At 46.5% G+C, this 22,284-nt stretch overlaps 1 protein-coding gene across 1 annotated transcript in view; it reads left to right on the forward strand.

Annotated features, from left to right (window-relative positions):
* Window positions 1–14,990, forward strand: part of LOC147625893 (uncharacterized) — a 60,770-nt gene extending 45,780 nt beyond the window's left edge. Inside the window, exons 2-6 of the mRNA XM_086817437.1 lie at window positions 13,152–13,221; window positions 13,344–13,375; window positions 13,490–13,731; window positions 13,916–14,152; window positions 14,243–14,990. Of these exons, the coding sequence (XP_086673563.1) occupies window positions 13,169–13,221; window positions 13,344–13,375; window positions 13,490–13,731; window positions 13,916–14,152; window positions 14,243–14,251 (573 nt within the window). The 5' untranslated portion in view covers window positions 13,152–13,168 and the 3' untranslated portion in view covers window positions 14,252–14,990. The remainder of the gene's footprint in view (window positions 1–13,151; window positions 13,222–13,343; window positions 13,376–13,489; window positions 13,732–13,915; window positions 14,153–14,242) is intronic.
* Window positions 14,991–22,284: the final 7,294 nt, after the last annotated feature.

The raw sequence follows: 22,284 nt of genomic DNA on the forward strand, positions 1-22,284 counted from the left end.
AGTCAGCTCGAAACGGGCACGCCTAGCGGCCTGTTCCGTGACCATATCCACCGTGCTGCCGCTGTCATACAAGACGACGACTCTCTGGCCACCTATGTAGCCAAAGGACTTGAGCAATTCGTTGCGCTCATACTCCTGGTCATGGGCGCCCTTCTGCTTATCTTTGAGCTCTCGGCTAATAATTGCTCCAACTGAAGCACCGGGGTTTGAAGAACTAGGGGTAGCCGCTGGGGTCTGTGTGGGAGTTGAGCTCACCACGGAAGCTGTGGAGGCGGCGGCGGCGAGCTTTGGAGGCTTCTTCGGACAATCCCGAGAAGTGTGTCCTTTTGTATGACAAAAGAAACATCTACCCTCCTTCTTGTACTGAGAAAGCTCCTCAGCACTTAACTTGCCACCAATCTTGCCTGCTTCCGCTTTCTGGTCTGGAGTAAGCTTTGACGCATTGTTCGAGTTCTTGGAGCCAGAGGCTGCCGGGCTCTGTCCTGGGGAAGACCTCGTCTGGTTCTAGCTTTTGTTCCCTGAGGCGTTAGCCCTGGGAGAAGCCGGCTGGGAAGTCTTGGGCTTGCCACCATTATGTTTCATTTCTGCACTCTGCACAAGTGAGAGTGCGCCTTTAAAGGTGGCTGGCCTAAACATACGCACCTCCCATTGGATTTGCGTGTTTAGGCCATACAAAAACTGCCCTTTCTTGTCCGTATCAGATAAGCCTAATTGCAGACATAAAGTCAAAATTTTATTGGCAAACTGAAGGACTGGTTGCGCGTTCTGACTTTCGAGTCGCTCAAGGTGTTGGGGTGGTAGAAACCGCTGCTTAAGGTTGCGGACGAACTCGTACCACACTTAAGTTGCCATACCTGCTCTGGTGTGGGCATGAGCCCACTGAGTCCACCAAGGAATGGCCTCACCTTCCAAGTACCAACTGGCTAAGATCACTCTGTCAGTATCTGTTTTCCTAACTGCGGCAAAGTAAGCTTCAAATTGATGTAACCATGAATAAAGAGTTGTGGGATCGAGTTTACCATTATACTTACTAAAGTTCATTTTCTCGGGAAATAATTCGAGGGCGCCGCCGGTGTCAATCTGGCGTCCAAAGCTCTGAGGTAACGCTCGTGTTCCACGCGTCGCATGGCGTCGTCTTCTCGTTGTCGGATCTCCAATGCACGCATCTGCAACTCAAGCAAGGAGCTTGGCTGCGGGTGTGACCCTGCGAGAGGGTCCCTGTGTCGAGGATCTGGTATCTGGGATACGGAAGGAGAGGGAGGAGGAGATGGAAAACGTGACGCTGGAGAGCGGATACGCTCCTCCAGAGCCAAGATCCGTGCCTTCTGCTCATCCAACTTGGCTGTTTGTTCTGCGATTGCTCGCATCATCTGCTGGAACATGTCTGTGACACTCAAGCCTGGTGCCCTAGCTGGGTTGCCTGGTGCACTATGATCCCATGGTTCTTGGTCTCTCTCGTCGTCGAAGCTCGCCATAGCAGGAAAATGCACTTTCTTTCCGGAACTCAATCTGACCATCCACTATCTGTGTGGGAGACGTCCGGAGGCTTCCCGAGAGGTGGCCATCCACCTCCGAGATCGGACATCCCTGGCTCGCCACAGCAGGCGCCACCATCGGACGAGCAGGCTCCGGCGGAGAACGCCGCGCAGACCCAGGAGGCTGGCGGCTGGCAGGAGGTTCGCCGGCGGAAACGCCCGGCCCGCAGGGACCGTCGCAGACGCCAGCAGGCAGCACAGGCTGGCGGACAGGCTGATGGACAGGCGACTCCGGCTGGCGTACAGGCACCTACCCGCATTTATGCTCCTGTAAGGGATAGGCGGCCTGCAGGTCCCACCCCGATGGACGAGGATTCAGACTCAGTGCCCGTTGTTGAGGCCGATGGTGGAGCCTCCCACGTGGAGACTCCACTCTCGCCTCCCCCCGCGGGGGACCCCGCCCCCTCCCTGGAACAGTTTCCTGAGGATCCCCGGCCGCACTCTGCGACCCCCGGCTCCCCTCCCCCCCACCCGGAGAGCACTCTCTCCTCCCCCCCCCCTCCCCCCCCCGCCCCCCCCCTCCCACCTCCTCAGGCAGCCCCCCCTGACACCTATCCTCTGGCAGATGCCTCTCCATCCTCCCCTCGCTCTCCCCCCTCCCCCCTCCTCGCCGCGAGCCCCCATCCCTCCTTCGGCCTCTCCAGGATACTTCGCCAGACCACCCACTGCCCCGGGGCAGCGCAGCTGGGTAGGCCAGAGTTCAGTCCAGCGGCTGTTTCACCGACACTCCGGGCTGGTGGAGATGGCGATCCTAGCTTCGCCCGCCACAGAGTTCTCTCCAGCATCCCCTGGGGGGCCCCCGCGAGTGATGGGGCTACCAGTGGATTACAGTTTTTTCAGGTGCCTCCAGCTGGATGCTGGCCCATTCGAGACACTGGTCGCGCCCTTGCGAGTCTGCGTGGTGTGCCATCCCTCTCGTTCTCCTTCAGTGGTGAGCAGCATGGTGGCCTTCTCCTTTCCTCTCAGCGTTGCCCCAGACACAGCATGGGATTGCAACTCTGTAGAGGAAGATCTGCGTGACCAGATACTGGAGTTTTCTCACCACTTCAGTGACTTGGGGCTCACGGACTTATTGCAGACCCGACTACACTCAGCCCGCATGAGCCTGTTTGGTATAGGAGATTGGCGGGTGGAACCGGTCCACACATCAGTTGAGGCGGTGCTACTGATTCTCCTCCATGCCGCCCCGAGGGTGCAGCCTACCTTTCGATATTTATATGCTGAGGATTGGTCTCACGCCTATGCTCTGGACAGGGCGAAGGCGGAGTGGGGCTGGACACAGACACAGGTCACCCTCTTTCTGGAGAGACTCCGCACCCGGACAGACAGTGACTATTCTCCCTCCAAGCCGGCGCCCAAGACTCACAGAGTGGAGGGCAAATCATCTGGGCCGGCTGAGAGGGGTGAGGCAGTGGCGGCTGCTTCACTTGCCACAGCTCATCCATGAGGATCCTCTCATGGAACATCCAGGGTCTCGGTGGACATCGCTGCTACATTGGTCGGGGCAGACTTCGCCAGGAGATCCAGAGGGCCCTCGTTGGAGGACCCATAGATATCCTCTTCATCCAGGAGCACCACCTTTCTGCCGGGCGTACCCGCACCTGCGGGAAGATCTTGCCAGGCAGGAGTCACACCTTTTGGTCCCCGGCATATGGCCCCCAGGGGAACCAGGGCGGAGTATGCATCTCAGTCAGCGAGCAGCTTCTATCCGAGGTTGTGGACTCTGGCACCTTGGTTCAGGGTCGAGCGCAGTGGATCATCCTTCGGGTTGGGGAAGACCGCATTGGCTTCCTCAACTTCTACGCCCCTAACGGGGCGCCCGGGCGAGACGAGTTCTGGAGCACCATTAGGCAGTCCCTCCCCTTGGCAGACCACTGGTGCCTAGGAGGGGATTGCAACATGCTGGAGGATGCAGAGGACAGGATGGGGGGCAGCCAGGAGACCATTCATGGGCCAGAGCTCGCTGCCTGGGAGGAGCTTGTACTACAGGTGAGAGGCCAGGATCTGTGGACTCTCCCGGAGTTTGGCCGGTTGCAGGGGAGTCTATCTTTCTCGCGCTCGGATAGACGGGCCACAGGAGTTAACCTCTCCCGCATCGATAGGTTCTACATTGATGAGTGGGCTTGTGATAGAGGTGGCACTGTGGGCATACTTGCAGGCTCCTCGTTTTCAGACCACTTTCCAGTGCTTCTCCAGATTGAGGACCCTACGAGAGGAGAGCGGGGCCAGAGTGTCCGGATTCCAGATTGTCTCATAGAGGAGCCTGAGATCGCGATCAGAGTTGAGCAGGTCTGGCAGGAGCTGCAGTTCAGGAGAGGATCGGCAGCCAGTGATCTTGCCAGTGGCTTGCAGGAGATTAGTCGGATGCTCAGACTGGCTGCCTTGGACCGTCTGGAGGCCTTCAGAGAGCAGGAGAGGAGCCTTCGGAGGAGTCTAGCGTCCCTCCAGAGACTCCAGGAGAGAGATCCCCTGAGCCCTTGGATCTCAGAGCAGATGGAGACAGCTCGCACTGAGATCAGATCCATCGAGGAGAGGCGGGTGGAGTTCCGATTCCATGCTCGGGCTTCTTTTTGGACTCAGGCTGGAGACAGAGTGACTCGGGATTTCTTTGAGGCGACTGGGCCTCGCTTCAGACGAGAGGGTCTCAGGCGGCTTCGCCAGGCTGATGGCCAGGTTGTGGTGGATCCACCCAGGGTTCGGGCGATAGCCACAGATTTTTACAGGGATCTTCTCTCTGCTGAGCCAGCAGACGACAGGGTGAGAGAGGCTAGGGAGGCAGTCTGGAGCTTCACGAGACCGGTTGTGCCAGCCCATTTGCAGCACTCCCTTCTCTCCCCCTTCTCGGATACGGAACTGGAGGAGGCTCTTCAGGCATTACCTCGGGGCAAATGCCTAGGAGAGGACGGTCTCTCAGTGGCCTTCTTCCAGAGGTACTGGGGCCTCCTTCATAGGGGCTTCAGATTGGCTTTCCAGGAGATTATGGAGACGGGAGTCATGCCGGACAGCATGGCAGAGGGGTTGATTCACTTGATCCCCAAAGAGGGAGGAGACAGACTGGAGATTAGACAGTGGAGACCGATCACCTTGCTAGGCACGGCCTACAAGGTCCTAGCTAAGGCGATCAGCAGGCGGCTTCAGCCTCACCTTCCGGACATCATCCACTCCACGCAGACAGGCTTCATCCAGGATAGGAGCATCCTGGATAACATTTTCTCTTTCTGGGAGGCTACGGCTTTGGCTAGATTTCGGCAGGAGGATCTGGCGGTGCTCCTTCTCGACTTCGAGAAGGCATATGATCGGGTGGACTGGGCCTTCTTGGAAGGCACTATGGAGAGGATGGGCTTCCCCCCTCAGTGGATCCGTGGGGTCTCTGCACTCTACACTTCGGCTCATAGCCAGGTGCTGATACAGGGCGTGTGCGGAGAGAGATTCCAGCTCTCGCGCTCGGTGCGGCAGGGGTGTCCCTTGGCGCCCTTTCTTTTTCTTTTTGTGGCGGAGGCCATGAGCACCTTCTTGACGGCACAGGATACAGGTTTGAGGGGCCTCCAGCTTCCCATCCGCACCTCGGAGGAGCTCCTAGACTCGGAGTTTGCGGATGACACTGCTGTCTATCTTCAGGGAGGTGAGGAGAACCTCCGCCGTTTCGCCTCAGCCATGGACAGGTTTTGCAGAGCTTCGGGCGCTTTGATCAACTGGCACAAGTCGTGTGGGCTGTGGGTCAGTTCTATGCCCCCCCCCCGACTTGGAGGCCAGTTGATGGTTTTCAGTGGCTGCCCCCCGGCACTATAGTGCGTTATTTGGGATGCTATGTGGGCATTGATATATCTCCGGAGCAGCAGATAGCCCCCCTTCTTCTGAGCATTCGGAAGAAGCTTCTGTATTGGAGTACCGCTCGTTTATCTCTGGCTGGCCGAGTAGTTGTGGCCAACCAGGTTCTGCTCGCTACCATGTGGTACATCACTTCTTGCTGGGCCTTCTCTCGGGCGTGCATTGGCCAGGTGCAGAGGCTCATCAGGAACTTTCTTTGGTCCGGAGGCGACGGGCGACCCGCCAGGGCCAAGGTGGCATGGGCTGTGATCACTCAGCCGAGGGAGAGAGGCGGCCTGGGCATTGTAGATCCTATTTGCCAAAGCCGAGCTTTGCTTGGCAAGTTGGTAGTTCGTGGTCTCCTACCAGGCGATGAGCCGTGGAAGGAGTTTCTTGTTTCCAGGATGCTCAGCCGCACTCCTTCTCTTAGCGGCCCCTGGACCCCCAGCATCAGGTGGATCTTTACGGAGCAGCGATCCAGAGGAGTGGGCCTCGGCTTCGAGGAGCGTTTTGCAGCCAGCCTTCTGAGGGCCTGGGCGCATCTGAGGCCGTCCCTCTTCCAGACTCCCCCGGGCACCGATGAGGAGCGCCTGAGGCAGCCATTGATCTGGAACCCCTTGATTCGACTTCCCAGTGGCCATATGGTTGGCTCGCGGTCTCACGTGGCGTGGGGCCCGTTGAGCTCCGGCCCGGCCCAGTCCCTAGATGACTGGATATGCTTTCAGGAGCTGCCTCCAGAGGCTCAGGAGAGGAGGCTCAGTGGGATGAGGGGCAGAGAGTTGATGAGACAGGACATTGAGGCGGCCATCCCCCGGGAGTGGCGGACCCCAGTACAGGACCCTCCACCTCCACAGTGGATGGGTGTCTTTACTCGGCATGAGATCCTTCTAGCGGTCTGCGGCACAGCGGAGAGAGTCACCCCACTCACTTTCGAGGTGGGAGAGGGTGGCCAGCTTCAGAGGACACGACTAGATTTGGATGGGCTCCAGGGTTGCATTCTTCAGAGGGTACGGGTGGTCGGCTTCCATCAGAGGCAGTGGCATGTAGACCCCTCACCGGCCTCGATAGGGGAGGACTGTTCTTGGAGATTATGGGCTTGGGACAGCAGGCCTCTTATTCGCCTTCAGTGGGACCCAGGTGAGTGGTTTTGGCGAGATCCCTACTCGGCCCCTACCAGCCCTGCCATCCCCTTTTTTCAGTACACAGCGAGGCTGGGGCGGCGGATTCAGAGACACAGGATAGCGAGCACCCCGGCAGCGGCCGAGCATTGGCGGCGACAGGGGCTCTCCCCCGCCTTTCTTAGGGACTTCTGGCAGCGCCTTTGGGCCAGTTTCCGGCCCCGGAAGGTGACGCTATTTCTCTGGCTCACAGCGCATAGAGGATTGGCTGCGGGGGCTTGGCTAGCTTTTGGCAGACACCCAGCGTCCTGCCCTCGGTGCGGCCATGCACAGGAGACACAGCGGCACTGCTTATGGGATTGCCCACAGGCACAGCAGGTCTGGCAGCGCGCTCTCAGGATGGTTTTTGCAGGCTCACCAGGTGAGATGTTGGTGACGTGGGGTGCGGTGGCTTGGGCCACGGACAGCGGCCCTGCACTTGGATATGAGGACGTCCCTGGCAGTGTGACCATCCAGGTCTCTGACAGGGCGATGGCGGTGGTTCCGACGCCAGACTTCTCTTCGGCAGCCTCTCAGGAGGGGGTCGGGCAGAGATGGGAGATGATCAGCAGCATGACGGCTTGGCACATATGGAGAGCCCGATGCAGGGAGGCCATTGACCACCAGGCGACTCCACCGGCGGAGGTCATACAGGCCCTCTGGGTGGACATCATTCACACCTTGAGAGGACACTGGGGGAAACTCCAGGGCGACTCGGATCGCATGAGAGGGCGCCGCAAGGCTTTCCTCCGCACTTGGCAGCCTGGCCCTTTCCTCACCGTGAGGGACGAGGATGTCACTTGGCACTATAGGCCGCCAGTTTGACTTTTCTCACCTCCCTCATGTACTACTAGGTAGCCCCCCCCAAAGAGCGGCCAGCCACGGGGGGGAGCTCAGGTGTTCATTGTGTTTTCTATCCCTCCTTGCGAGGTGAGCTTTGTAGCCATATGGCGTTTTCTCATTAACTAATAGAAGGATCGTTTCTCCAAAAAAAAAAAAAAGAAAAAAAAAAAGAAGACTCTTGACAGTTTTGGAGTATCAAGCTATTTTGGATGAAGGGGAGTTTGCCCAATTCTAGATAGGCTTTGACCTATTGCTTTGGAGAACTGGGTTTCCGGTTTTTCAAGCCCTTAAGAGCTTGAGGAGAACCAGGGTATCCTATAGAGGGTGAATTTCTTCCTCTTGGCTCGGATACACCTATGATGAGAATTCTCTCGTGTGGTAGTTTACCGGCAAAAGATCCTAGTGGACTCAATCATCAACACTTTTTTTTATCATTGTTCTCATAACACCATTGTACTGGAAATCTGGTGATATGGAGATCACCCACAAGCTTGTACTACAAATACTTTTTTGGTAATAAAATACCCAAAAGAAAGAGGTGGGCGGTTTTGGTCCATCTTTGACCCCTAGTTTGGTGCTAATGGTGTTGATTTTCTGCCATTTTCACTCGACGTTTTTTTGGGAAGATAAAATATACTAATAACCTCTGCCACTAACACTAGCAGAGGGCATGTACAAAAAGGCTACAAGATTATGCAGAGATTGATATACCAGCTCACAAAACATTAATACCCACCAACACTGTATTTTCACTGTAACTAATACCATCAGAGCCCATAAACAGCAGAGATGCAAAATGATAAGTAGACCTAAAAACCCATGCACATCTCAGTACATCAACATAAGAAAAACCTAATGCTCCCAAGAAGCTCAAATGTCCGATTCTTGGTATAATGCACATTTCAGTACATCAACATAAGCACATACCCTGAGAGAAAAACCCAATGCTCCCAAGAAGCTCAAAGGTCCGATTTCTTGGTATACAGCAATGATGGAAGAGTGAGCTGGCCACATGCCTTTCAAAGGGAACCCTCCCGGTGTGCTTGACGGAGGTACTGATTACAATACCAATCTCCCCAAAGGGGTATACCATAGTCTCACATTCTTCCCAGCTATGGAGAAAGGGTGAGCCTGTCAAAAATAAGAATGGGTCAGCACTAGCTGAATATCTACATATGAGCATCATTTGAGGTCTCATTGTGTGATTAATGAAGGTAATGGTTAAGTGCTCCGAGATTGGCACTCCCCGTGAACGTTCAGGGATTCCTGATCACAAACCCACACCTCTAGGCGCTACACATCCATTGGCATGCGAGAATGATCCTTAACGGTCTATGCTTTGAGTTTGTACTGAAAGCATCGAGTGCATGGTCACCGTGAAACACGTTTCAACAGTCCTGAAACCTGAAACCTCTGAAATGCCTGAAACGTTTCGGAGTTTCACTGAAACGCTTGCTTGAAACTGTTAGAAGTCATCTCCTGTCTTTATCAGACACCAGGGCCTCTGTTGTGGGTGTTCCTGCCTTGTATAGGTGTTTTCTCATTTTTCCTCACTCCCCGTATTTTTTCCCCATTTTTCCATGGTGTGGGAGGCTGCCTTGTGCTGGCAGGATGGTCCAGGTGCTGGCCGACTGGAGCAGGCCGACTTCACACGTGCAAGCATGCTGGCCGACTGGTCGGGTGACTCTAGCATGCTGTCGGCTGTCCTTCTACTGGCCAACTGCACTCATGGGGCCATATAAAATGGCCCCATGGCCCCCCACCTATTGTATCTTGTTTTCATTGCGGGATCTTGTGTATATACTATAGAGAAGAGTTACACGCCTCTCTCTCTCCTTCTCTTGTGCTGTCTATTTTCTGCACTCTACTTGCTCTTGTGGTCTCAGATTTTGTTATCATCTCTGCTGCGTATTTTGACATGGTATCAGAGCCCGGGCGTGTGTGGTCTTGGGCGACCCCCTCGTGCCTCGGTGGCTTGCGGAGCTGGAATCGAGGAGGGTGTTGGAAGGTTGGCGATTTTGAGCGTGTTGGCAGCAAGCAAGGACGTTGCAGTTCTTGCATATGTGGTAAGTAGCACAGGGAATCCTTTCCAAAGCAGGCTTCTAGGCGGGCTTCAAAACCATTGGAGTTGATTCACACTGACTTGTGTGGACGCCAGCAGACACCATCACTGGGAGGATCTCTCTATTTTATGTTGCTTGTTGATGACCGTACTAGATTCACGTGGGTCTACTTTCTTTCACAGAAGGACCAAGCTTTTGCACGGTTCAAGGATTGGCACGTGATGGTGGAAAAAGAGTCTGGATTGCAGGTAAAGACTCTCAGGGCTGACAAAGGGGGTGAATTCTCCTCGAATGTATTTCTCAGATTTTGTGCAGATCATGGCATCAAGAGGGAACTGGCCAATACAGGATCGCCTTCAGAGAATGAGGTTGTAGAACGCAAAAACAGGACTGTGGTGGAGATTGCGAGGACCATGCTGGAGCATCGTGATCTTCCTCGTCCACTTTGGGGAGAGGCTGTGGCAACGGCTGTCCATACCTTCAACCGGTCTCCAACGACTTCAGTACCTAATATGACTCCGTTTGAGGCATACTTTGGCAGGAAACCTGATGTCTTGCACTTCTGTGTTTTTGGGAGTGATGCGTATGTACATATTCTGAAGAAACAGAGGAGGAAACTTGACTCCAAGCTTATATTTGTGGAGTATAATTCTCTTTCCAAGGGATACAGATTGTATGATCCAGATAGGAATGATATTGTTGTTAACCGTGATGTGGTTTTTGATGAGCATGTTCCAGTATCCACTGTCGAGGAGCCGCCACTTCTTGGAGATCCAGAAGAGTCTGATGATTCCCAGACCATTGTTCCAGTTGATCAACCTTCAGGAGGTTGAGCGCGCAGCTGGAGTAGAGCCCCCGCAATGGCAGGAGGCTCCACGATCTGTTCGAGTACCCAGGTGGTGGTTGGACACCCTTCGGGAGTCAGGTGTCACGGAGTTACCCTCCGAGTGGACCACAGAGGACGGCCCTCGAAGATCGCATAGAGTCCGCGACAAAAGCAATACAGCGGAGCTTCTTCAGGTAAACTATGCTCTGATGTCTCGTATTATGCGGGACAAGGAGCCCACTTCCGTTAAGGAAGCCCTTTCACAGGATACTTGGAGGAAAGCCATGCAAGTGGAACTTGATGCCATCGAGAAGAACAAAACATGGGAGTTGGTACCGAGGCCGTCGAAACGGTCAGTCATTGGTGTCAAATGGGTCTTTAAAAGACCAAATATGTGTCAGATGGGTCGGTGGACAAACACAAAGCCAGACTTGTGGCTAAAGGTTATGCTCAGCGGCCAGGCATCGACTACGAGGACACCTTTGCATCGACAGCACGGATGACCACGATTTGGACCGTTCTTGTCCTTGCTTCTTCTCAGAGGTGGCTAGTGTATCAAATGGATGTAAAATCTGCGTTCCTTAATGGTGATCTGCAGGAGGAGGTGTATGTTGAGCAGTCTCTAGGCTTTGTTGTTCTAGGATCAGAAGGGATGGTTTACAGGTTACGTAAGGCCTTGTATGGTCTTAAGCAGGCTCCTAGAGCTTGGAATGAGAAGATTGATTCCTTCTTTGTTCGGACTGGTTTTCAGAGATCGGTTGTAGATTCCAACCTGTATCTCTTTCGGGAACGCGACATGGTTACGATTATCATCCTTTATGTGAATGATCTCATTCTCACCGGCGGTCATGTGGAGCACATTGGCGTGATGAAGGTTGCCTTGTCAAAGGAGTTTGAGATGACCGACCTAGGCTTACTCCACTTCTTTTTGGGATTGGAGATCTGGCAGACCTAGAGGGGGTTTTTTGTCTCTCAGCAGCGGTATGTTCATGAGTTGCTTGAGGCCTTTGGGATGGAGAACTGCAAGCCTATTACTTCGCCGATGGACCCAAACACAAAGTTAACTGTTAATGATCCTTGTGAGCCAGTTGATGCCTCGCAGTATCGGAAGTTGGTTGGTTCATTGATCTGGTTGCTGAACACCAGATTGGACTTGAGCTTCTCTGTGGGGCTGTTGAGCTCTTTTATGCAGACGGTCTCATTGGGACGCAGGATTGCGGATCTTGCGGTATCTCCAGAGTACGAAGGATCTAGGACTCTTTTACACAGGAGGGGATGGAGTCGGACTCCAAGGTTGGAGTGACTTAGATTGGGGAGGAGATCAAGACACGAGGAGATCCACTTCAGGTTACAGTTTTACCCTCGGCTCTGGATCAGTTTCTTGGAGTAGTAAGAGGCAGCCAACTATTGCCCTATCTTTAACAGAGGCCGAGTACCGGGCTGCTTGTGGTGCTGGTTGCGAGGTTGTGTGGCTGCGGAGGTTGCTAGGCGAGATTGGGTTTCCACAGAAGGAGCCCACAATCATCCAGTGCGATAACCAGAGTTGTATAGCTATTGCTCGGAAGCCGGTCTTCCATGCCCGGACCAAGCACATAGAGATACAGTATCACTTTGTACGTGAGAAGATCTTGGCTGGTGACATCTTGCTACTTTATTGTTCAACGGAGGACAGTGTGGCGGACCTCTTCACGAAGTCTCTACCTCAGGCTGCACACAGGCGGCACTCCAGCTCCCTAGGGTTGATTTCACAGCCAGGAGTTGAGAGGGGGTGTTGGAAGTCATCTCCTGTCTTTATCAGACACCAGGGCCTCTGTTGTGTGTGTGCCCGCCTTGTATAAGGTGTTTTATCATTTTTTCTCACTCCCCGTATTTTTTCCCCATTTTTCCATGGTGTGGGAGGCTGCCTTGTGCTGGCAGGATGGTCCAGGTGCTGGCCGACTGGAGCAGGCCGACTTCACACGTGCAAGCATGCTGGCCGACTGGAGTAAATGCTGGTCGGGTGACTCCAGCATGCTGTCGGCTGTCCTTCTACTGGCCGACTGCACTCATGGGGCCATATAAAATGGCCCCATGGCCCCCCACCTATTGTATCATGTTTTCATTGCGGGATCTTGTGTATAGAGAAGAGCTACACGCCTATCTCTCTCCTTCTCTTGTGCTGTCTATTTTCTGCACTCTACTTGCTCGTGGTCTCAGATTTTGTTATCATCTCCGTTGTGTATTTTGACAGAAACATGCAGTTGAAATGGCTAATTTTTTCTTGTTTTTTTGTTTCTAATACTTATATCTCTTGATTTTATATATATATATATATATATATATATATATATATATATGTATGTATATATGTATAGGCGTTTCGGTCCGTACTTGTCTTGGGGTGAAACGTTTCTGGTTGAACTCTGCGTTTCAAGGTGAAGCGTTTCGGGGCTGAAACTTTTCGTGGTGACGCTAAGATTCGAGTGTAACATGCACCGGTTAGTCGAGTCGATCACATCTACATGTGTACTTGCAATTGCAGCATCATTTCAGAAGACAAGTCACAAGGATGCGATCACATCTACATGTGTACTTGCAATTGTAGCACCATTTCAGAAGACAAGTCACAAGGATGCAATCATTATGCACCATGTAAATAAATTTTTTTCTTTGTCCAAAAATATATCCTTCCATTAGTTAAAAGAAAATCTGCCAAGAGGCATAATACAACCTTGTCCATTACTGTAAGAAAATTGAAAAGAAGGGGGTTCTCTTCATGTCTGGCCGCTTTCGAAAAGATAAGCACCATTAGATTGACTTCGGGGATGGTCATGTTATTGTTTTTGTTATTCTTTGTCAGTGTCAGTTTTGTTATTCTAAGGATTAGGCAGTAGCAACTATGACATGCTAATCCAATAAATGGTGTGCTACTAATCAACAGAGAAAACCAAATCAAGCATGTTCAAAAATACATTCCAATCGGGCTTTCTTTCTATCCTGTACAGCATTGGGTAAGGCATTGTGTTTTCACCTCTTAGAACACAGTTGAAACAGGCTACTTAGAGTTTAAGAAATAATCATGTCACTCTTTGATTCTTCTGTCTATTTAATTTAACTTTCTACTGCATAATAGGAGCAAGCCTTTGCAAATTTGGGATAAAGAAGGTAAGCTGCACAATCATCTATGTTATCTGGAGTTCTACAAAGCATGTATCAATTTCATGTGCAAGTGCAAGGAAAGGTATATAATTTTTTTTCATCTTTGGTGATGATATACAGTTGAAGATGGTCACATAAAAAGATTAACTGATGAAGACATCCAATCAAATGTTCTGGAAATAGTGGGATCGAATGTGAGCACAACTTTTATAACTTGTCCAGCAGATCCTGCTGCAACTCTGGGCATAAAACTACCATTTTTGGTGATGATCGTGAAGAACATGAAGAAGTACTTTTCATTTGAAGTTCAGGTTCTTGATGACAAAAATGTTCGCCGCCGTTTTCGAGCTTCAAATTTTCAAGTAATGCTATATTGATGTTGGCTTTTTTCTTGTTTGTTTTCTCATACTCGCTTGCTCTTCAGTTCATTGTTTTTCAAGATGTTCATCATGTGCCTGTGTGAGTGCAAGCATGTGTGCGGTGATTGTTTTTGATGAGTAGACAATCTTGAATCGCAAGTGATACCAACTCTTTTTTTTGGCGCAGTCAATTACTCGTGTGAAGCCATACATTTGCACCATGCCCCTAAGATTGGATGAAGGTTGGAACCAAATACAGTTCAACCTCTCAGATTTCACAAGACGTGCTTATGGCACTAACTATGTGGAAACTCTTCGCGTCCAAGTGCATGCCAATTGTCGCATCCGAAGGATTTATTTCTCTGATAAGCTCTACTCTGAAGAGGAGCTGCCTCCAGAGTTCAAGCTTTTCCTGCCGATTCAGGTAACTCAACAGTTAAAAATTGAATCATGATGAGTTTAGCTGGTCAATGTGTTTCAGCTCACTGATTTTGATAAGCTGTCTGTTTGGCAGAAAGCCTAACGTGCTTTGCACCTGATGAGAAAGATACTTGATGATTCAAATGTTCTGTTTCATGAGCGCTCAACATCTTCATACTAAGTGATGGTTTTTTGGTTGTGAAACTCAACTGCATGTCTAGACATCATGTTCAGCAGTCACAAACAAATGGACTGCATTCATCTCCTCAAATCATTTGAGCCAAGACACAGTATGTTTGGTTCTAGTTTGGGACACTTCGTGTCAAGAGGAGAGGAAGAGCAGGGCTTAAACTCGAATCATTGTAAAGTTTTAAGGATTGACATTCATATGATGATACATGAGGCTATTAAGGGGGTTGATTTTTGTCAGGATGCATTAGGTCGGTCTAAATAGGATGATGTCGGCCAGAATAAACGCTCATGATTGCTGTCATTAAATGCTGCAATTAGAACATCGCTTTCACACGTGTGGTGTATGTTGTCCTTGCTACTGGTCGACTTGCCAATTAGCCACCCCAAGCCTCTAGAAGGCTGCTGATTGGATCTTAAGGCTTTTGTATGCCTTCTTTGTGTGGGCTATGGTGGCCCACAAGGCAAAGGCTCTAGACTCGCGCCCAAGGGCTAGCCTAGAGCCTTAATCCCCTTTGCTAGATATGCCATGGATGAGGGGCTGCTTATATATGGGCTTTTGCTTCTGGTGGGTCCAAATAGGTTGCTATCGGCCACTTAACAAATGCTCACGATTGTTGAATATTAAGTATTAAATGCTGTACTATTCTTTCTATTTGCCACTTCCCTTAGTGCTAGGCTTCATTATGGCTGAGTTTGCCCTGCATCTTTGGAGGTTTGACAGGAACTCAGTACGAAGGGCTTTGTGTGAATATATGCTCTTATGTGTGTGTGTGTGCGCGCGTGTGGAGTGCGTGTGTGAGAGCATATCTCGATACAAAGTTCTACACCCACTATTGGGCACTGATGACATTAGTGGGGATGTCGTAGTATCTAGTCCATACTATGCATAATGGACTTGATAGTTATATAGTCTTGTGGGTTGACTACCATGAGTATATAACATGCACGGTCCTAAAAGGTGAATTTGGGCATGTTCTTGGATTCATCTAGGTATATATATATATATTAATTGCTACAAATTAGAACATCGCTTTCACATGTGTGGCATATGTTGTCATGGTTGCTGGCTGATTGCATCTACACCTGCCGACTAGCTATCCCAAGCCTCTAGAAGGCTGTTGATTGGATTCTCAGGCTTTTGTGTGCCTTGTTTCTGTGGCCTATGGTGGCTCACAAGGCAAAGGATCATGGCTGTTTTTGTTTGACTGTTCTCCAATTGGCTTGAGTGACATACTCTGACACCGTACGGCCTAGAATGACTTACGTAGCTGGTGCCTGACATGTCCTTGGCTCACAATGGGGTCACGACATACGGTAAATATTCCTAAAAGTTTTTACTTTTGTACTACAAGTATGGCACTAATGATGAGCCAATGTATCGCCTTGCACCTTAGTGCATGGGTGCATGTGACACGTTTTCTTTCATCTTGTGCAACCAACATAGAGTTTTGCAATGTTTATATCTTTCAATTGGAGCTTTATGGTCATGCAAAGCAAAAATCGATATATAGTTGGAAGTCTTAAAGCATTCAATTAGGCATCCAATTTTGTCCAATCAGGCGTACAATTTTGTTTGTGAAAAGCTAGAGTATCATATATAGAAGTTCAACGGGGAAGTTGTGAGTTCAATCCTTGATAGCCACCTACCACAAGTTCTAACTACCACCAGACATGTCAAAACTACCTCTAGGATTGCGGCTATAGGTGGATCTACTCAAGGAGAAAAAGAAAAGAAGAAAAAGAAATGTACCATTATTAATTGATACGGTGCTCAATTTCAACTCTTCAAGTACATGGATCACGCCTCTCCATGCCATCCCCTAACTTCTTTCGATGCTCTATCTTCATGATGATACTTTGTTTTGTTTTTGGTCAATATTCCCTAGGATTTCTTTAATTAGGAAGCTGGTTGCTATATATCATAGCATCAAATGTGATCACTATGTGAAGAAAAAGTAGCTAATGTAATAACTAATTAATTAACTTATTGCCTATTAAAAGGATGACCCTTGAATGAGATTGTGCAGAGTGAGGGTTAAAAAAAAAAACTAAAAAAGAGTGTCCTAGACATAGAGATCAATGAAAAGAAGTGCAATGTCTTATATCCACACAGACTATCACCAAGCTGAAGAAAACAAAAAGGAAGGTAAATTTATCAAACCTTGATCTATTTTAAATATTTAAATGACCTATGTCAAGAGAGTTTCATAATCTCTATTCCAACATAGAGTTATACATTTAAGTAAATCCTTCCTTATATCAATAAAGAGATTGAAATAAGGAAAGTTTGTTTATCTTTTAATTAAGAAAACTCTTTAGTTTATAGTCCAAGTGTTAACTCCATTTTGGGTCAACTCAACATCTCTTCTTTACATACGAGAGATTGCTTATAATAAGTGTCACGAATGACACTATAATATGTTGTATTATGAAAAAAGATGGCCAATGTCCAAGTTTATAATAAGTTTTTGTGCGTCCAAGTATGAATAAGGGTCAATTGTATATAAGTAACTTTCTTATAATCTAAAAAGAATCTCCCTTTGTGTCGATTGATTCTTGTTTGTCTACTTGCTCTCTTGTGTTTGTCTTGTGTGAGAGAGAGAGTTCAGAGTAGAGTGTATGATTCTTGGTGCATGTGCCTCTTGTGAGTGAGTGAGTAGTGGGAGTGAGTCCTTGTGGTCGGGTGCACATGTAGCTTCTTGCAGTGATAGCTAGTGTCAATTAAAAAGCAGCTAGCACTAACTCGTGGAGCTTGGAATCTTGAAGAGATATAAGCTCAAAAAACAATAGTCCCAACGATGGGTTAAGGTGAGCATAGCCTAGTGTTTGAGAAATCTTGCAACGAGTTGTACAAGCCATAACAATTTTGGCATTGTTGCCTGGGCGGTAACCGGTTCTTTTTCTACTTCTTTTTGAGTCCCAAATTGTCCATCCTCAAGTCTTTACCTAAAACATGGCTTCTTAAAATAATGTATATGGTAGAGAAGAGGATAAAGTTGGATTGTAGAGGAGAAAAAGAAGAGAAAATCAATGTTTTTTTAGCATTTTTATTTGATGTTTTTTATTTGTGCATTAGAAAGGCAAAGAAAATCATAAAATAGACATCATTTATTTTCGTTTTTGCTTTGTAAGTCTTTCGAAATTATGTCCTAATTATACAAGAATTGTCTTATATTCTTGTGAAATTATGTCCTAATTGCAGGAATTGCCTTATATTCTATTTTTTAAAAAAAATTAGAAATTTGAAAAAAACAAGAGCAATTGGATCCAATTGCATTATGTACCACTAAAATCAATATGCTTCAATCATCTGAGTAGGACACACTTAAATCTGCACCCTTGAACCAATAGCTGAAATCAAAGCTTGCATAGTCACGTCCGTGATCCTTGATCAAGACCAAGATGTTGAAATATGTAAGCTTGGGTTATTTGGTGGAGTGTGTGAACACACCTTAGAGGTGCAAGATGTTATCTTAAGTTTTGTGGAATGATAAGAATGCCACATGAGATATTGTGTGAATGGTAAGAGCCACATGAAAGAAAAGGAATTACCAAATGACATGCCACATGTAAACGAGATTGGTGGGCTAGAGGCCATCTATATTAGAAGTCTTTCATTGCATGGTTTATAACACATTACAATAGAAATTGAGTTGAGTGTGTCTATTCTCTTGCATTAGTGTACTAATTATTATTATAGATTTTGTAGATTATTTTGAGCCTTGTAAAAAATATATGCTAATTATCTGATTAGACTAAGGTTAGCTTGATTTCTCAATTTCTTAACTTGGTATTAGAGCAAGGTTTATAAAAGCCTAGGTTATTTGTGATATTTTTCTTAAGTTTTTTTAGTATTTTAAGAGAAAAAGACGGTATACTCATTATTATGTGAAACCTACATCATTTAGAATATTGAGAAGGGGGGGGAGCTACCATAAAAAAAATCCAACGAGAAAGAATAGAAAGACTAAACTGAAGTGGCCACGACAAGAGCACATGAATTGTCCTAATTATGCAGGAATTATCTTGTGATGCTTGATCAGGACCAAGATGTTGAAATATGTAATCTTGGGTTATTTGGTCGAGTGTGTGAACACACCTTAGACGTGCAAGATGTTATCTTAAGTTTTGTGGAATGATAAGAATGCCACATGAGATATTGTGTGAATGGTGAGAGCCACATGAAAGAAAAGGAATTACCAAATGACATGCCACATGTAAACGGGATTGGGCTAGAGGCCATCTATATTAGAAGTCTTTCATTGCATGGTTTATAACACATTACAATAGAAATTGAGTTGAGTGTAAAAGGAATTACCAAATGACATGCCACATGTAAACGGGATTGGGCTAGAGGCCATCTATATTAGAAGTCTTTCATTGCATGGTTTATAACACATTACAATAGAAATTGAGTTGAGTGTGTCTATTCTCTTGTATTAGTGTATAGATTTTCTAGATTATTTTGAGTCTTGTTAAATATATGCTAATTATCCGATTAGACTAGGCTTAGCATGATTTCTCAATTTCTTAACTTGGTGTTAGAGCAAGGTTTATGTAAGCCTAGGTTATTTGTGGTATTTTTCTTGAGTTTTTTTAGTATTTTAAGAGAAAAAACAGCACACTCATTATAATGTGGAACGTACATCATTTGGAATATTGAGAAGAAGGGGGAGCTACCATAAAAAAAATCCAATGAGAAAGAATAGAAAGACCAAACTGAAGTGGCCCACCACGACAAGAGCACAGGAATTGCCCTAATTATGCAAGATTTGCCTTATATTTTATTTTTTAAAAAAAAATTTAAAATTTGAAAAAAACAAGAGCCATTGGATCCAATTGCATTATGCACCACTAAAATCAATATGCTTCCATCATCTGAGTAGGATACACTTAAATCTGCACCCTTGAACCACTAGCTGAAATCAAAGTTTGCATAGTCACGCCCGTGATCCTTGATCATGACCAAGATGTTGAAATATGTAAGCTTGGGTTATTTGGTCAAGTGTGTGAACACACCTTAGAGGTGCAAGATGTTATCTAAAGTTTTGTGGAATGATAAGATGCCACATGAGATATTGTGTGAATGGTGAGAGCCACATGCAAGAAAAGGAATTACCAAATGACATGCCATATTCTCTTGCATTAGTGTACTAATTATTATTATAGATTTTGTAGATTATTTTGAGCCTTGTAAAAAATATATGCTAGTTATCTGATTACACTAGGGTTAGCTTGATTTCTCAAATTTTTAACTTGGTATTAGAGCAAGGTTTATGTAAGCCTAGGTTATTTGTGTTATTTTTCTTAAGTTTTCTTAGTATTCTAAGAGAAAAAAATGATACACTCATTATTATGTGAAACCTACATCATTTAGAATATTGAGAAGAAGGGGAGCTACCATAAAAAAAATCCAACGAGAAAGAATAGAAAGACCAAACTGAAGTGGCCATGACAAGAGCATAGGAATTGTCCTAATTATGCAGAAATTGCCTTATACTCTAATTTTTTTTAAAAAAATTAGAAATTAAAAAAAAAAACAAGAGCCATTGGATCCAATTGCACCACTAAAAAACAAGAGCCATTGGATCCAATTCCATTATGTACCACTAAAATCAATATTCTTCGATCATCTGAGTAGGATACACTTAAATCTGCACCCTTAATGAAATCCAAGCTTGCATAGTCGCACCCGTGATCCTTGATCAGGACCAAGATTTTGAAATATGTAAGCTTGGGTTATGTGGTGGAGTGTATGAACACACCTTAGAGGTGCAAGATGTTATCTTAAGTTTTGTGGAATGATAAGAATGCCACATGAGATATTGTGTGAATGGTGAGAGCCACATGAAAGAAAAGGAATTACCAAATGGCATGCCACATGTAAATGGGATTAGGGTAGAGGCCATGTATATTAGAAGTCTTTCATTGCATGGTTGATAACACATTACAATAGAAATTGAGTTGAGTGTGCCTATTCTCTTGCATTACTGTACTAATTATCATTATAGATTTTCTATATTATTTTGAGCCTTGTTAAATATATGCTAATTATCTGATTAGACTAGGCTTAGCATGATTTCTCAATTTCTTAACTTGGTATTAGAGCAAGGTTTATGTAAGCCTAGGTTATTTGTGGTATCTCTCTTAAGTTTTTTTAGTATTTTAAGAGAAAAAAATGGCACTCATTAGTATGTGGAACCTACATCATTTGGAATATTGAGAAGAAGGGGGAGCTACCATAAAAAAAATCCAACAAGAAAGAATAGAAAGACCAAACTGAAGTGGCCACGACAAGAGCACAGGAATTGTCCTAATTATGCAGGAATTGCCCTAATTATGCAGGAATTGCCTTATATTCTTTTAAAAAAAAAGAAATTTGAATAAAACAAGAGCCATTGGATCCAATTGCATTATGCACCACTAAAATCAATATGCTTTGATCACCTGAGTAGGATACACTTAAATCTGCACCCTTGAACCACTAGCTGAATCAAAGTTTGCATAGTCACGCCCGTGATCCTTGATCAGGACCAAGATGTTGAAATATGTAAGCTTGGGTTATTTGGTTGAGTGTGTGAACACACCTTAGAGGTGCAAGATGTTATCTAAAGTTTTGTGGAATGATAAGAATGCCACATGAGATATTGTGTGAATGGTGAGAGCCACATGAAAGAAAAGGAATCACCAAATGACATGCCACATGTAAACACGATTGGGCTAGAGGCCATCTATATTAGAAGTCTTTCATTGCATGGTTTATAACACATTACAATAGAAATTGAGTTGAGTATGCCTATTCTCTTCCATTAGTGTACTAATTATCATTATAGATTTTCTAGATTATTTTGAGCCTTGTTAAATATATGCTGTTTATCTGATTAGACTAGGCTTAGCAGCATGATTTCTCAATTTCTTAACTTGGTATTAGAGCAAGGTTTATGTAAGCCTAGGTTATTTGTGGTATTTTTCTTAAGTTTTTTTTTAGTATTTTAAGAGAAAATAACGGCACACTCATTATTATGGAGAACCCACATCATTTGGAATATTGAGAAGACGGGAACTCTCTCAAAGTATCTCCAAAGGGCTACCCATAACCTTTCAAGTGCAAGTGGGTGGCAAATGGAGACAATGAGAAAGCTAGTTTGGTTTGCCCTTCAACAAGAGTGATTTTATCCTCTTCATACACTTGGGAAGGTGATTTGCTGGTGGTCCTGGACATGGGGCCCATTGATGTGATTATGGGATGTGATTGGTTAGCTTCTCTTGGTGATTTCCACATGAACCTCCAACAACAAGGTGTTATGAGCTTTTCACATGATGGACAGCAAGTGGTATTGGCTGGAAATGCACCAAAAGGGATTTCTTTAATCAATCCAAAGCGGCTCAAGAAGGAACTCAAGGTGTTTGGCACAATTATTAGAAGAATTCGGAGCTCATTTTGGGGCCCTGTAAGAAATTCACTATTTTCTTATTTATCTTGCTCTTAAACTATGTAAAATAGTCACAACAGGTCCAAAACCGTCAGTTTGAGGCAATACATATACTGTTTCTCACAAACAATGAGGTCTTCTCACTAAAAGCTTTGAGAAGATACCTTTTTCATATGTTTGGCTCACACGTATGAATGATTCTTCTGTCAGTATTACATAACTAATCTCTCTCATTTCGAATTTAAAAATGTTTAGCGCCTTCTTCAACTCTCAAACAAAATAATATATAGTAAGAAAGAATACATCGCATTGTTGCGAAACATGGCAGAAGGAGAAACCAGTAGGGAAACGACTTCATCATTTCCATGTCGACTTGGAACAATAGTATGCATCGATATTGAAGCGCCAAAAGAGTTTGCATCTACGCACTGAGACATGCTGCGGAAAGGAGGTTTGCAGCATATAGACTTGTGGTGTGACGGAAGCATCTATCCAACATGCATCATTAGAA

Source organism: Cibotium barometz, chromosome 23 (assembly GCF_041138505.1).
Source record: "Cibotium barometz isolate CiBa-2024 chromosome 23, ASM4113850v1, whole genome shotgun sequence".
Classification (NCBI taxonomy): Eukaryota; Viridiplantae; Streptophyta; class Polypodiopsida; order Cyatheales; family Cibotiaceae; genus Cibotium; species Cibotium barometz.